The sequence below is a fragment of the Echeneis naucrates genome, chromosome 4 (genome assembly GCF_900963305.1).
Source record: "Echeneis naucrates chromosome 4, fEcheNa1.1, whole genome shotgun sequence".
Lineage (NCBI taxonomy): Eukaryota > Metazoa > Chordata > Actinopteri > Carangiformes > Echeneidae > Echeneis > Echeneis naucrates.
Window position 1 is genome coordinate 9,449,450 of NC_042514.1, and position 14,754 is coordinate 9,464,203.

The 14,754-nt window shown below is 39.0% G+C and overlaps 1 protein-coding gene across 2 annotated transcripts in view; it reads left to right on the forward strand.

The window, feature by feature from the left end:
- Positions 1 to 14,754, forward strand: part of cyfip1 (cytoplasmic FMR1 interacting protein 1) — a 24,495-nt gene continuing 9,741 nt past the window's right edge. The window contains exons 1-19 of one of the 2 annotated variants that reach the window (XM_029500765.1): positions 1 to 250; positions 5,400 to 5,517; positions 5,826 to 5,915; positions 6,385 to 6,462; positions 6,788 to 6,889; positions 6,977 to 7,158; positions 8,017 to 8,113; positions 8,271 to 8,399; positions 8,494 to 8,598; positions 9,258 to 9,349; positions 9,841 to 9,958; positions 10,288 to 10,410; positions 10,632 to 10,757; positions 10,851 to 11,017; positions 11,760 to 11,907; positions 12,724 to 12,877; positions 12,996 to 13,152; positions 14,060 to 14,156; positions 14,560 to 14,636. In XM_029500765.1, coding sequence (XP_029356625.1) covers positions 5,401 to 5,517; positions 5,826 to 5,915; positions 6,385 to 6,462; positions 6,788 to 6,889; positions 6,977 to 7,158; positions 8,017 to 8,113; positions 8,271 to 8,399; positions 8,494 to 8,598; positions 9,258 to 9,349; positions 9,841 to 9,958; positions 10,288 to 10,410; positions 10,632 to 10,757; positions 10,851 to 11,017; positions 11,760 to 11,907; positions 12,724 to 12,877; positions 12,996 to 13,152; positions 14,060 to 14,156; positions 14,560 to 14,636 — 2,159 coding nt within the window. In that variant the 5' untranslated portion in view covers positions 1 to 250; position 5,400. Of the gene's footprint in view, positions 251 to 5,396; positions 5,518 to 5,825; positions 5,916 to 6,384; positions 6,463 to 6,787; positions 6,890 to 6,976; positions 7,159 to 8,016; positions 8,114 to 8,270; positions 8,400 to 8,493; positions 8,599 to 9,257; positions 9,350 to 9,840; positions 9,959 to 10,287; positions 10,411 to 10,631; positions 10,758 to 10,850; positions 11,018 to 11,759; positions 11,908 to 12,723; positions 12,878 to 12,995; positions 13,153 to 14,059; positions 14,157 to 14,559; positions 14,637 to 14,754 lie in introns of both variants that reach the window. The other variant, XM_029500764.1, reaches the window with a different exon arrangement.

Sequence of the window (14,754 nt, forward strand, 5' to 3'; positions counted from 1 at the left end):
GTGGAGTTTCCTGTTGAGTTTTCCTGTTTGAGGGACAGGAACTCCCTGCTCTGCTTCTCTCCCCCCGCCCATGATAATAACACCGACCGAGGAAAGGATTCCTCCGGCCGACGGCAGAAAGACAAAAACAAAGCAAAACCTGGATCTAACTTTTTCCAAAGCCGGCCTTCCCGGTCAGCATTTCCAACTAATGGCGCTGTAGTCGGCTCCACCAGCTCGTGAAGTATTCCCTGCTGACCAACAGCTGCGGGTGAGTCGGACTAACTCAGCTCACCGCCGACACACGGTGGGAGGACAGAGAAAAAGTTGCGCGGCGCTTCATTAATGGCGCTTCGTCCAAGTTAACCGTTAAAGAAGGAGAAACGGCTTTAAACGGCTTTAACTGTTAGCTCGAGCTCGTTCTGACGCGAAGCCGTTTTCCTGCCTCGCGCCGCCACAGACAGGCCCGGCCGGGACTGCGGTGAGGCCCCGGGCCGGAGCAGGGATCCGGCCCGGGGCCTCAGGTGGGCAGGAATTTCTCATTCTCCCAGAGAGAAAAACCAGCTTCGAACTATAAAATCAACGTGTCCCCCTTCTTTTAGCTCAGAGCGCCATTCTCTGCGAGTTTTCTAACTATTTGTGTCCCGTGAGGGGAGTTATGTGGATCCCAGCCGTGATTTCCACAGCGGAAGAAAAGTTCCTGCCAAAATGTAAAGCTTGTGAAGGACTTATTATTCTGTGTGTAAGTGATCCGTGTTAGAGGGGCACAGTGTGTGTGTGTGTGTGGGGACACACACTCCCAGAAGGTTCCCTTGGGAATCGAACATTTGTTGCGCTGTCCCCACCCTCGCGATGCTGCGTTCACTTCCCGGCCCATGAACTGTAAATACCAGCGCAGTCCGGTTTATGAAATACAGGATTTTTGATAAGCGTTTGGAAAATATGTTTTTATCTATGAACAGTCTTGTGTTGCACCATTAAACGTCCTTCGTACTTCCAACACTTGGAAGTGCGTTAAAATCATTTGCTTTCAGAAACGTGTACCATGTCAATGCCAACATAACATATTATCTATGCATCTGCTGTTCATGGCTTCACTGCCTTTGGATGTCTTTTACCAGAGTAAGATCTAAAGATAGAAGGGAAGGAAGTTAGGAGTCAGCTTCGGCTCGCAGGTTATGCTGTAGGTTAGACCACAAATCTTCCACTGGTGAATGCGGGGTTTTCTCTGATTGATGCTGCAAACCCGTGTCAGAATGTCTCAGTTCATGGGAATGGGGATATACTGCAGGACAATGCAGACATCAGAGCAGACGTAACTGTGTGACATGCCTCTGTTTCCTCACTGTTCAGTTGTTTTTGGTCACTGCTCTAGAGAAAAATGCATTTTGAGTTGCATGTAAAATTTGACTTGATTCATGCACCAATGAGCAGTCAGGAAGTATTGAAATAGCATGCAATTTTATTTCTGAGGAAATTATTTATTATTCATTTAAATGATAAAGACCAAAATTCTTTATGGTGCAATGATAGACTTGCGGGGCTGCAACTTTAATCTACAATTGTGCAAAATAAGTGTTAAACAGGGTTTTCACACCTCAGGGCAGAGAAAGACTTCCTTCACACAACTTCCTTCAGACTGGCAGAGTTTCATGCAACTGTGTGATGAAGACATTGGGTCGCTATAATTGCATTTGTTTTGTGTTTCTGCTTGCCATCTCAGAAGAACTGTTGCACGCTCTGCAGGGCATAGCTTTCTGTTGTTGTATCTGTGTGTCACTTTAATGGAAAACGATGACCTGACATGGCTTCCTTGTCTTCTAAACATGTGAAAACAGTGAGAGAAGTGTGATCTAACAGTATTTGTTTCTAATAGAGCATGTTTAAGTGTCGGATCTTGCCACCTGATAATGCTAATTAAACAGCACAATGAATAATAGCCCACAGACTTCTGAAAGGGCTTGACTGTTTTTTGCAGGCTGTAACTATCTTCAAAGTAACACAAGTTACAAAAAAAAACTGCAATGGAAGCTTTAGTTTTTGCTGCTCACAACTGACAAACTTGTTAACGTAGTTAATAGCAGTTGACATAGTTGGCCTATGTGAACTTTATTGCTCCCATGCCATCAATGCAATCAGCCATGCTCCTGATGTCCAATTGTTGTAGTTACATTGATTTGAAGGTGGTTGACTTGTGATTTTTATAAAGGTTGATTTTCAGCATCCAGTTTAACTATCAGGGCGTAGTTTGTACAACATTGCTCCCTAATGCACTCATTCACTACTTCTGATATAATAGATACAACGTAGCTCACTAAGTAAGTAAAGAGCGTTGTGTTGTACATTTGCTAGCTGCAAGAACTGTATTTACTACGGACTGACATGGGCAGTGACTACCTCATTACTTTCAGCTATCTCTTTGAGCCATACAACCATAGTTCTAGATAACTATTTTATATATGTTTTCATTACTTTACCTGACTTGACTGTTTAAACTCTCTGCTAACTAATGCTTACACACTCTTGATTGCGACTTGATGCTATACTTGGCTCAATACATGCTTTTATTTTTTAATCCTTTTATTTATTTCTTCATTTAATGACTCATTGCTCAAGCAATTCTTTGTGTGATTTCAAAACGTGGCAAGGGGATCAAGAGGAGCATCACTGCCACTGTTATTTCTGTTGTGTTGCAGTGCCTTGCATTTAGCCTCTGCCTGACACACCTAGGGTACCTACTTAAGATTTAAGCTCCTTACTGTGTAATTATGGAGGCAGCCCTATAAACACATGGTGTGTAGCTTCAGCAGCGGGTGTTACGGTCATCAACCTGGCAGGCTAAATAACACCTGACCTGGCCTGGCTCTTCCAATCTGTCCCTTCACTGTCTCCAAGATAAAAACACATCTCGACTCTGTAGACTGAACAGGAACTATATGCTGGTTCCTTTTTTCAGTAATGGACATGGTTTCTATTCTTAGATGAAGTTGACCAAGAGGCTAGTTAATAATTTTCTCCTTATTTACATATGAACAGTTTCCACAAAATATTTTTTGCAGAAGTGTGTACTTGTGTGTGTCCGTGCATGTACATCCTGTTAATTACTTTTGGTATCTCAGAGAGAAGCTCCGACTGAAAGGCTTAGGAACAATCCTTTCTGCCTCAAAGTAGACTCTGCGTCACATGCTCGTGTCTGATTCATACTTCCCTGTTTCATCGCTGAGATGACTGATCTGCAGTATGTGGTGGTGCCAAGCTCGTTGCAATTCTGCTTGACAGGATACGAATGTGTTTTTGGCTAAATCATTAATAAGACATGCTCTGAAAACTGCTTTTCATAGCGTTTCCCATCTGACTTCCTCCTCTTTACAAAACTGTGTTTTGCAACTAACAAAAAAATATGTGCTTTTTCTCCCCCTATGGTGGAATGGCTTAAGTCATTGTATAATATGCTATGGTTACCTCAATGAGTCACTTAAAAACATTCTGATTTATTCTTACTTGCCTTCAGTGCAGTGTGTCCATTGAAGGAAAGAAAGACAATTTCAATCTCACTGGTTTATTGTACCCAGATGTTAACACATGAACATGAGCTTCAATCACTGTGTTATGTTAGTGTACTGGGGTGAAGAGTGAAATCATGAAGAAATATGTCATCTGTCAAACTTATGAAGTAAGTTTTATTGTTTTTAGATCACAGCCTACAAATCATATAAGATGGAAAGATGCTTGCATAGTTCAAGACCCACCACGAAAATCACATCTTTAAAACTTTTTTTTTTTTTCAGTGAATTTGAAAATATATTAAATAGTAATTTCCATCATTGAAAAGATTTTTTTAAATTTGATCTCATTAATACAAAAGTGTTAAAGGTACCACACAGATAACCAACATTTCTGTTTTATTCATGCTTTATTTTGATCATCAAAAAGAGCAGCTGTCTTTTGTAATCTGAGCCTCTGACTGTGGATACAGTTCTTTTGCTTTGTAGAAATCTTTTGAGTGCAAGCCCGGACTTGCATCAGGTGCTTGTCCTCTGTATGTTACCTGCCTGTTGCCATGCTTAATGAGTAATGATCTTATTTTGATAAAAACCATGAACTAATAATTCAGTATATCTCCCTGCTTACCGCTGATCCTTTAGCATCACCAAATTAGCTCCTGAGGGCATTTTTTAATCCTAATTTTCTCACTTTTTTTTTTTTATGTTTTTATTTTTTTTACGTTTTTAAAATAAGGATTTAAAAAAAAAAAGTATGTGCAAGCATATTCCCCTGCAACCGGAGAATATGATTTGTAGGCCATTTCTCTGCAGCAATGCCACGCTCATGGTGCTAAAAATGGACTGAAGTGATTTAGATTTTCTTGACAGCTCTTGTAATTTGGTAATTTTGCAGTTTTGTTCAGTTATGCTGCCATACTTTTGCACAATAGCTTTGGGGCATCCCGTCATTTTTAACAATGGCATTATACATTTATGATTTTCACGAGTCAGTGGTTTGGCTGTGAATTTGCCTTAAAAATTCCAAACTTCAAGTGCCATGGCAATTAGCATTTTCTTCTTAAACAAACAATTTGCAACAGCTTTGCCTCTATGTGTACTATTAGAAATTAAAATCCACACTATCCTGTAACAGTGCTTTAATGATATGGTCCCTCTCCTCTCTGCTCACTGCCATACCCAATCTGCAGAGAAGGGTGGTGACCTCATCTGACCCTGTGTCTGTACACGCACCAACTGCCAGCCTTTTGTGCTGGCGATCAGGTGCACGGGATTGTCAATTCTGATTACATTGGAATTTTTAAATTGCCCCATGTCTGAAAATCAGGAGTCAGCAGCATCGTGCAAACCAAAGCATACCACACCTTGTACTGAAAGAGAACTTGTCTGTGGCAGTAGATTTAAAATAAGGGTTTTGGGGTTCAGTTTTTTGGCAGGAATTCAGTAAATTGTTAATGTTGTCAATTCCCAAACCCGAGGACCTCAGGTGTGAAAAGGGGGTTGAGTGCAAGAATTTTCTGGTTTGTTTTCAGTAGTGTAGCAGTGAATTGACCTTGTTGGTTAATCAGAGCCTGATAACTGTTTACACAACGTGAAGCCTAAAGCTCAAGTCACTGCTCCTTTAATATTTCACAGATGTGTCAGTTTCCAAATGGTAAAGATAATTAAGATGAAGTTCATTTTGGCTTTGTCAGTCCAGATCCATGGAATTCTGCTAGTTGCTTGTCAAAGGATTAACAATAAGACAGGCCACTTTATAGTTAATTATAGTTAGTAATTCTGTCATTATTTCACTATCAGTTGCACATAAAGCTACTTAGCTTTATTGTTTTTTGGAGTTTAGATCTTTGAAGTTTTTTCTTTTTTTTTTTTTCAGATAAATATTGTAAACATGGTTCTTCTTGTCCATTTCAGCAGCATGACATCCACGGTGACATTAGAGGATGCTCTCTCCAACGTGGACCTGCTGGAGGAGTTGCCACTCCCGGACCAGCAGCCATGCATCGAGCCTCTCCCATCCTCTGTCATGTATCAGGTCAGTGCTTATGGCTGCTCTTTGCCACTGTCCAAACAGACGTCATCTATGTAGACAGTATTTGTTCTAGCTTCGCTTTTCTCACTTATGTTTCTGGCCATTGCCAGAAATACATGGTTTCTTATTATAGATGACCACAAGTGAATGTATTTAGTTTTTGTGACCATGTCTTTTAGACTATAGGAACAGGAATAGGGAAATAGCCATTCTAGCCCTGATAAAATTGAAAATATATTTATAATTCCTCATTGAGATGTTATCTTGAAGTGTTTTTTTGTTGTGAACAAAGTCTGTCCGTCTTCCCACAGCCCAACTTCAACACCAACTTTGAGGACCGAAATGCTTTTGTCACTGGCATCGCCAGATACATCGAGCAGGCAACTGTCCACTCCAGCATGGTGGGTGAAATTACTCATTAGTCTATTGACCTTCTCTTTTACTTAAGTGATGACTTAATGGGGTAAATAAATTCACCATAAAAAGGATCTGTTGAAAAAATTACTCATTCCACCAGAGCATTTGGCTTTCCCAAGTTGGCATTTTATAGGACACAGGTCCAGAATCAGATGGCTTAGGGACAAACGCATCCTTTGGCCCATCTCTGCATTGGAATAGTCGGGCCTTTTGTCTAATTAGTGAGCAACTAACCGCTCAGGGTCAGAACCAAACAGCGCTTTGTCTGCAGGCAGCACTGGCCTGAAAGCATTTCTGCACTGTCCTCCCACCCACTGGAAGAAATCACTTACCAAAGAAAAATGGAGCATGCATGTTTTATTCCTTGACCTGTTCATGTGTGTTGCGTTTTAATGTTTGTGAACATTTCACGCAGTTTTAAATAATTGGTCTGATAATTTATTCTTTTATTAGAATGAGATGTTGGAGGAAGGGCAGGAGTATGCCATCATGCTGTACACCTGGAGGAGCTGCTCACGTGCTATACCACAGGTAACCACTGCGTTTCTGGTGACAGAGCCAAAACATGCCACTCAAGTGTGTTTGTGGATCAATAGGTCAATCATTTGAGTAATTTTATGAGCAAAAGTGACACATTTTCTCCTTTTCTTTGTCACTGAATTGGATTATTATTTTATAGATTTTCTGTCATGATGTAGACAAAACGAAAAGATCTGCTGAATAATATTAAACCAGAAATAGTCAATTGCAGTCCTTATCTTATGTCATAGTATCTTTCTGAACAAAAACTGTGTGGGTTTCCTTTATTCTATCTTCTTGATATCTTAATTTTAAACAGATGTGTTTTCTGTTTTAGGTAAAATGCAATGAACAACCCAACAGAGTAGAGATCTATGAGAAGACAGTGGAGGTCCTGGAGCCTGAAGTCACCAAGCTGATGAATTTCATGTACTTCCAGGTAGATATTTATTGATGCATATTCGCTTCTCCTTGTCTGTCCGCTCTCTGGCAAAGTTGTATAAATGCAATCTTTTGACCATTACAGCGCACAGCAATTGACCGCTTCTGTGGCGAGGTCCGTCGTCTCTGTCATACTGAACGCAGGAAGGACTTTGTCTCTGAGGCATACTTAATGACCCTGGGAAAGTTTATCAACATGTTCGCTGTGCTGGATGAGCTGAAAAACATGAAATGCAGCGTGAAGAACGACCATTCTGCCTACAAACGGTAAGCCATACTGAGAGCATACAGCCTATTAGGACTGAAACGATTTCTCAGCAATAATTTGATTACAAAAAATTGAGATGATCAAAATGACTGATAGTAAGAACATATGGTAATTATATCTAATGGCTAGTTAAAAACTTGAGTCAATATTGATGGCTAATTGAGATGTTTCTAACTCTAGCTCGAGGAAACAATAACAAAATGTTCTTGGTCCTGTAATATGAATAATAATATTAGAGTTAGTAATAGTGATAGTAGTATTGTTTTATTTATTTATTTATTTTCCTTTGTTTCAGAAGGAGCAGAAAGTTAAATGCAATAACTGGTTTTGTCTTTTAAATGAATGTCCAGGAATAAAAGATAAAAGACAAGTTCACTTTTAGATAAATGCCCTTTTTTGTCCCTTAAAAAAAAAAAATAATAATAATAATATTTAGCACTGCTGTTTTAATAAGGCATAAGATTTCATTCCATTACTATATTAATCATTGAAATAATCAATAGAAGACTGGACTAGAAAAATACCTGATAGCTGCAGCCCTACTGCCAATATTCAAACATTTTAACACCCCACCAAGCACTAGATGGCAGCACCCGCCCATCTGCTTTCTCAGTATGTGCCACTCTGGCCTTAGTTTTTCCAGTACAGGGAAAATGAGAAACAAATTTATAACAAATTGAAGATAGGCACAGATTCACAATGCTTTGCATTTTCAAACCTTCGCGATTAGAACGTGTATGTGGATTGTTGTTGTTTTTTGTGTGTGTGTGTGAGTGTGAGTGTGAGTGAGGGTTAAATAAAAATAAAAAATAAATACACGTTTTTTCTTTTCTTTTTTATCCCTTGCTTTCGTCCAGAGCTGCCCAGTTCCTCAGGAAGATGTCTGAGCCCTCATCCATTCAGGAGTCTCAGAATTTGTCCATGTTCCTGGCAAACCACAACAAAATTACTCAGGTCTGTCCAAAACCACGAACCTATAAAAATTAAATGGTTTTAACAGAGACTCCTCCATAACTACATCTCCGCTCATTTATATGCAGGGTTTACAAACAAATGGGAATAATCAGCAAAAAACATCGGTTATATATGTCTTTCGTTTCCTGTCTGCCAGTCTTTGCAGCAACAGTTGGAAGTGATTAATGGCTACGAAGAGCTGCTGGCAGATATTGTCAACCTGTGTGCCGATTACTACGAGAATAAGATGTATCTGACCCCCAGTGAGAAACACATGCTGCTCAAAGTAAGTGTGGGCCCATACCTGCAGCTGGTGCTTCATTCCGAACAATTTACTGTCAATGTCAGGGATCGATATCCGATTTGTACATTTTCCACAGGTGATGGGTTTTGGCTTGTACCTCATGGATGGAAACAGCAGCAACATCTACAAACTAGATGCCAAGAAGAGAATTAACCTCACCAAAATTGACAAGTTTTTCAAGGTATGTGTTCTGTCCAATGTTTTGAACACACCCTCAACATTTTGCAGTGAACCAACAATAAAGTTGTCATAATATAAATAATACAAACCAAAGAAATCAAGTGTTCTGGTGAAGTTTAATACACACACACAAGTATTGTCTCTGACTCTTATTTCAGTAAGTTTTTTTTTTTTTTTTTTTTTTTTTCTCTATCTGCTCAGTTTTTGAAATAAAGATGATAAAATACCAGAGAATATTGAACATTTGAAAATAATTCAAATGTCAAATTTTGCCTGACAACCGTACACAATGATATAAAATAAGAAAAATGACAATTCCCCACAATTCATCCTGTTACTGAAACAAAGGATCTGTTGCTACTTTTTTGCCTTAAAATATAAATTTTATGGCTGCTAATGAATTATTTTGACTGATCATTCTCTCTGTGATATATAGCATACTATGCCAAGTAACTTATATTTTTTGTTAAATCTACAGAAAATGCAACGGTTGTTGATACTTTTAATTTTTTATATTGAGTCACTTCATGAAGTTTTCTTTCACCCACATTTTGTTATTTGAACCTTCTCACCTGGTGTTTTAGTAGACAGACTCTCTCTCACACTGCCACTGTCAAACATGGTATTCATAATCCAAACCTCCTCTGTTGGTTTTCACAGCAACTCCAGGTGGTCCCTTTGTTTGGTGACATGCAGATTGAGTTGTCTCGGTACATCAAGACCAGCGCTCACTTTGAAGAGAACAAATCCAGGTATGATCAGCACACTGTTTGATCTCGATGAGAGAGAACGTTGGATGTTGAACATGAAGACATAAAGAGATTCAGTTAGTGTTTTGTTAAATGTTCCCGCCATTTTTGTTAGCCCATTGGTCATTTGCTCATATTCTGGTGAAGGTTGTAGTATCATGATCCAGAGACATAAAGCTTTTTGGATTGGTGATGTACTGATGATATGATATACTATATACTACCATTAAGTGATATTTGTGTCACGTAAGTAATCTAATGAGAATGCCAAAACAATAATGAGTTAGTCAGGTCCTCCAGGAATTTGCTGTGTCGCGATTGCAATCCACGCAAATTCAGCCAGTCCAAATACAGCTTCACATCTTTCCTTATTAGATAATGTTCTCATGTCCCTTGAGTTGTCTTGTCTTCCTGTCAGCCTCAGTGTGTCCTTTCCTTGTGAACAAAAGAACATGTTTCTCACTTTATGCTCCTCTCTCCCTCTTGCTCTCTAGGTGGACGTGTACATCTATATCAAGTAGTCCTCAGTACAACATCTGTGAGCAGATGATTCAGATCCGCGAAGATCACATGCGCTTCATTTCAGAGCTGGCTCGCTATAGCAATAGTGAGGTAAAGTTTGAGAAGGTCTTTATGTGAGTTGTCAGGTTCAACAGCAAGATTTGTCTTCCTTCTTCTTATAATGCTACATAGTGGAGCTTTTATCACCATTTTGTGAACTAAATAAATAAATAAATACAGTGCAGTTTCAAAGGACAATCTTCTATATAAGCATGCTTTAAGAGTTCTTATGTGAGGTATTATGTTCTCAGTAGTGATATAGCAAGATTTTGAGCAGACGTCTTGTCAGAGAGGATTTCCAGAAAATCAGGAGTTTATGGAGTGGGCCTTCATTGTATTAATCAGTGTGAGTTGAAGTGTGCTATTTTGTGCCTATGTAGGTGGTGACTGGATCAGGGCGTCAGGAAGCCCAAAAGACAGATGCTGAGTACAGGAAGCTGTTTGATTTGGCTCTGCAGGGCATGCAGCTGCTCTCCCAGTGGAGTGCTCATGTCATGGAAGTGGTGAGGAAGTGAAGATTTCTCAGTCTATGTGTATACATACATTTATTTATACATCTTTCTATATACAATATCGAAATAAATGCATATGTTTGTGTGTGCATGTGGAGAAAGAGGGATGCACATGTAGTTGAGGCTCATTTGATTGGCATCCCCATTGTGACTAATTACTGGTACTTCTGTAACTTGGTATTTACCAATTTAATTTCTTACTTTGCCTATAGTATTCCTGGAAACTGGTTCATCCCACTGACAAGTACTCCAACAAGGAGTGCCCTGATAATGCTGAAGAGTACGAACGGGCCACCAGATACAACTACACAAGCGAGGAGAAGTTTGCTCTCGTAGAGGTTAGTTGTGGTTACAGAGCAGATGGATGGATATAGTAAGGGTTTTGAACTGATAGTAAGCTTCTCACTAATCAAATGCTGTACTGTTTGAAGGTCATCGCCATGATAAAGGGACTACAGGTGCTGATGGGACGCATGGAGAGTGTGTTCAATCATGCCATCCGTCACACCATCTATTCAGCCTTGCAGGACTTTGCACAGATCACTTTGCGTGATCCACTGCGACAGGCCATCAAGAAGAGGAAGAATGTTGTCCAAAGGTACAGGCCCCACCACAACCACAATGAGCCAAACACATTTAGATCTTATCTGAAAATGTTCACACATTTCCCATGTTCTTGTTATGCTGCCATACAGCCACAGCTTGAGGCATTATGTTTTTTTTAGCTTTTTTTTTTTTTTTTTTCCCCCTTCTGTCTGCCCCCCTCTTGTAAACACATCTCAGGAAATGGAATTGGATTTAAAATGTTATCACTTCCTCGTTTTATTCTAATCACTGTGGTATCGTAATGTTCTGTAAAAATGTGTTTTGATACTTTTTATGCTGTATTCCAGGAATTAAAATTTTAATTTCTTAAAACCTTACTTGTTGTCAGTAGACCAATGCAATGGTCTAATTTTATTCCTGTTAATAGTTAGCGTGTGTATATATGAGCTCTTCAGACCCTACACCCTAGAATGCTAAGAAAAACTCTTCACTCGACCAATGACCTCATACGGCTGAATCAATGAACCACTTGAGGAGGTTCTTGATTTTTATAATTTTCCAATAGTTAAATAATAGATATGTTGTGTTTAGATGTGGCTCTGCTCTGCTGCTCACTTAAATTCTACTTCGTAGCTAAAGCCTTCCAGAAAGTTCACCCTAAACAACATTTTCTTTATAATTCACAGAGAAACCTTTTTTAGTTTGTGTAATTGTGCACATGATCCAGCAGCATGTTGTGTTCTTTAGCCTATGGTTGAAAAAACTAATTGAAGCTTTTGAACCTCTTACTACAGCGTCCTTCAGGCTATTCGGAAAACAGTCTGTGATTGGGAAACCGGCCGTGAGCCACACAACGATCCCGCCCTCAGAGGAGATAAAGACCCAAAGGGTGGCTTTGACATTAAGGTTCCTCGCCGAGCTGTGGGGCCCTCCAGTACACAGGTCTTACCTTCGTGCTTCTCCTTCTCTTCTCCTTAAATAATAAAATGTTTGTTTTTCACCATACCTCCAAAGTGCTGGACACTGCACTGGCCCACACAAATTACTGGACCTATGAATATTGCAGTGCCTTTAAAGAACATCTGATGTCATGTCAGAATTGTATCAGTTGTGAAAAGGTAGATTAATATGGGTTCAAAATGCTGTTGTGTATTGTTCTTCACTTCAGTTTAATAATAAGCATTGACCTTCTTAGACTCCCCCTTGTGGCTCTATTTAAATCCTTACATTACCCTGCTGAATAGCAATAATGTTGCGTCTCACAGACATTGTCATTATTTAGTAGCAATCCTCATGTTGCATAAACCAAACAGATTTATCAGCTTAGTGGTCAATACCAAGAAGTAATCTTTTTTTCAGGTGCAGGTTTATAAAATCCAAAACAATCACCTTCTGTTTTTGTTTTTTATTTACCTTTAATAAACTCATCCAAGTTGTAAATGGCAGAACAAGGAACAGGAACAAGAAAATGTTCCACACTGAGGTGAACTCAAAACTTATTTTGAGAGATAAACTCTAGTTTTAGGATGATTGAGGTAAGTTTTTTTTTTTTTTTTTTTTTTTTTTTTTGGGTTTTTTTTATAAGAAAATATTCTATGGCACATGAGTTTTTTTTAACAGTCATTATAATTACACACCCACCTATAATGAGATTAGAAAACCTAAATTTAAAGAATATGTGATGTTTGCAGGTGATGTGACCTCAGAAATCAAGATAATAATGAGTGTTTTTCTCCTTTTTTAACCATATACATGCAGCTTTACATGGTGAGGACCATGCTCGAGTCTCTCATTGCTGATAAAAGTGGATCTAAGAAGACTCTGCGCAGCAGTCTGGAAGGCCCAACCATCCTGGACATTGAGAAGTTTCACCGCGAGTCCTTCTTTTACACCCACCTGCTGAATTTTAGCGGTGAGAAGAAACGGCAGTTTGCTCCAGTCTTATTTCTGAGAGAGTACTTTGAATGCTGCATGTATAAGTGTCACGAGGTGGAGCTGCTCTTATAAGATGCGTTTTGTCCTCTTTGCAGAGACCTTGCAGCAGTGTTGTGACCTCTCCCAGCTCTGGTTCAGAGAATTCTTCCTGGAGCTCACTATGGGTCGTAGAATCCAGTTCCCCATCGAGATGTCCATGCCCTGGATCCTGACTGACCACATACTAGAGACCAAGGAAGCATCCATGATGGAGTAAAATATGAATTTTTGTCTCCTGTAGTAGTTTTAATGTTGTAGCGTAATATTTCTTTACTCTCCACATAGTTCTTCCCATTCTTACAAAATCATCAAGCATCGAACATTTGAGTTGTTTATTTTTGGGGCTTTTTTCTTTAGCAAAAGATTTTTTTGCCCAAATCTTAGATGTGAAGCACCCCTCTTGCCATGGATAGACAATCTCTATTAGTCTCCATGGGAAGACTTGACAACTATAGGGATAGAAGCAGCACATTGCGTCCTCTTTCTTTATTCAAAGCATGAAGTTTGGTTAGAAAAGGAAGACTTCTGGCTGTGTGAGATTATCAGTGGTGTGACTGGCCAGAGGCATTCATTAGTTAAATGGTTGTTTCCTCTTACTGTGCCTTTCAAAAAGGCCCTTGGTAAAATCCAAAAAAAAAAAAAAAATGGTATTAGTCATGAATGCCTGTTTTTAAAACTTTACTGCAGGATTATGTTGATATGAGGGAGGTTTTACATAAGCCATTAGGCACATCATCTGGCAGCTGTAACTGGTGAAAGTCTGCATATTTACCATGCAGATATTAAATATTGTACAGTTTCTGTTTGAATGTTTATGGAGCTGACTGGGTATGCTAACAGTAACACTTTAACCACAGACTGGTACACAAGCTGTATAGCAAAATAACTTCATTTGATATGTTCTGTGAAATTCTAATGCTACATCAACTGAAATTTTGTATATCTGAAAATGCTGGATGCTGAAAACCTATATGAATCAGTGTGCAAGCTTGGGTGTCTGTTTTATCCTTATAAGCAAAAACGTCAGTCTCAGGCTGCATTGCTGTGACATTTTCTTCACCTTTGAATCCAAATGAAGGTACTTTGGAAGCCAAACTAATTTTTCTTCAATCCCCTCCAGGTACGTGCTCTATCCCCTTGATTTGTACAACGACAGTGCTCACTACGCTCTGACCAAATTCAAGAAGCAGTTCCTCTATGATGAAATAGAAGCTGAGGTAATACACAGAAATACTTGGTGAACATGACAGATGGTTTAATTTTCAACCTCAACAATCTTAAAATTCTGTAATTTGAAGAAGCTGTACTGCAGAATGGCATCTTTGAAAAGATATTATCGATCCTATTGTGTATATCAGGTATATACACTATTTTGTGAGTTCCCATCATCTGAAAATATATTTGAAGAAACATTTTTTGCGATAACATTTACTTTGTTAATATTTTTGCCGACCATTCAGCACTTAAACACATCTATTTTACTTTCATTACCCCAAAACAAGTTATTTTGAATAGATCTATGCAAGAGCAACATTTCGAGGAAAAAAAAGAATATTTTGGTTTAAAATGGTAAATGCAGTTACATGTATATGTTAATCTGAACCTCTGTTGTTATTTCAGGTGAATTTGTGCTTCGATCAGTTTGTCTACAAACTGGCTGACCAGATATTCGCCTACTACAAGATTCTAGCTGGAAGGTTGGTTTATAGAGAGTTTTGATTTGATTTGAATTTAGATTATTTCATTTGCAATATTAAACTGTTGTTGCAGCACGGCGGCATAGTGGTTGCGCCACGCTAAGAAGGTCTTGGGTTC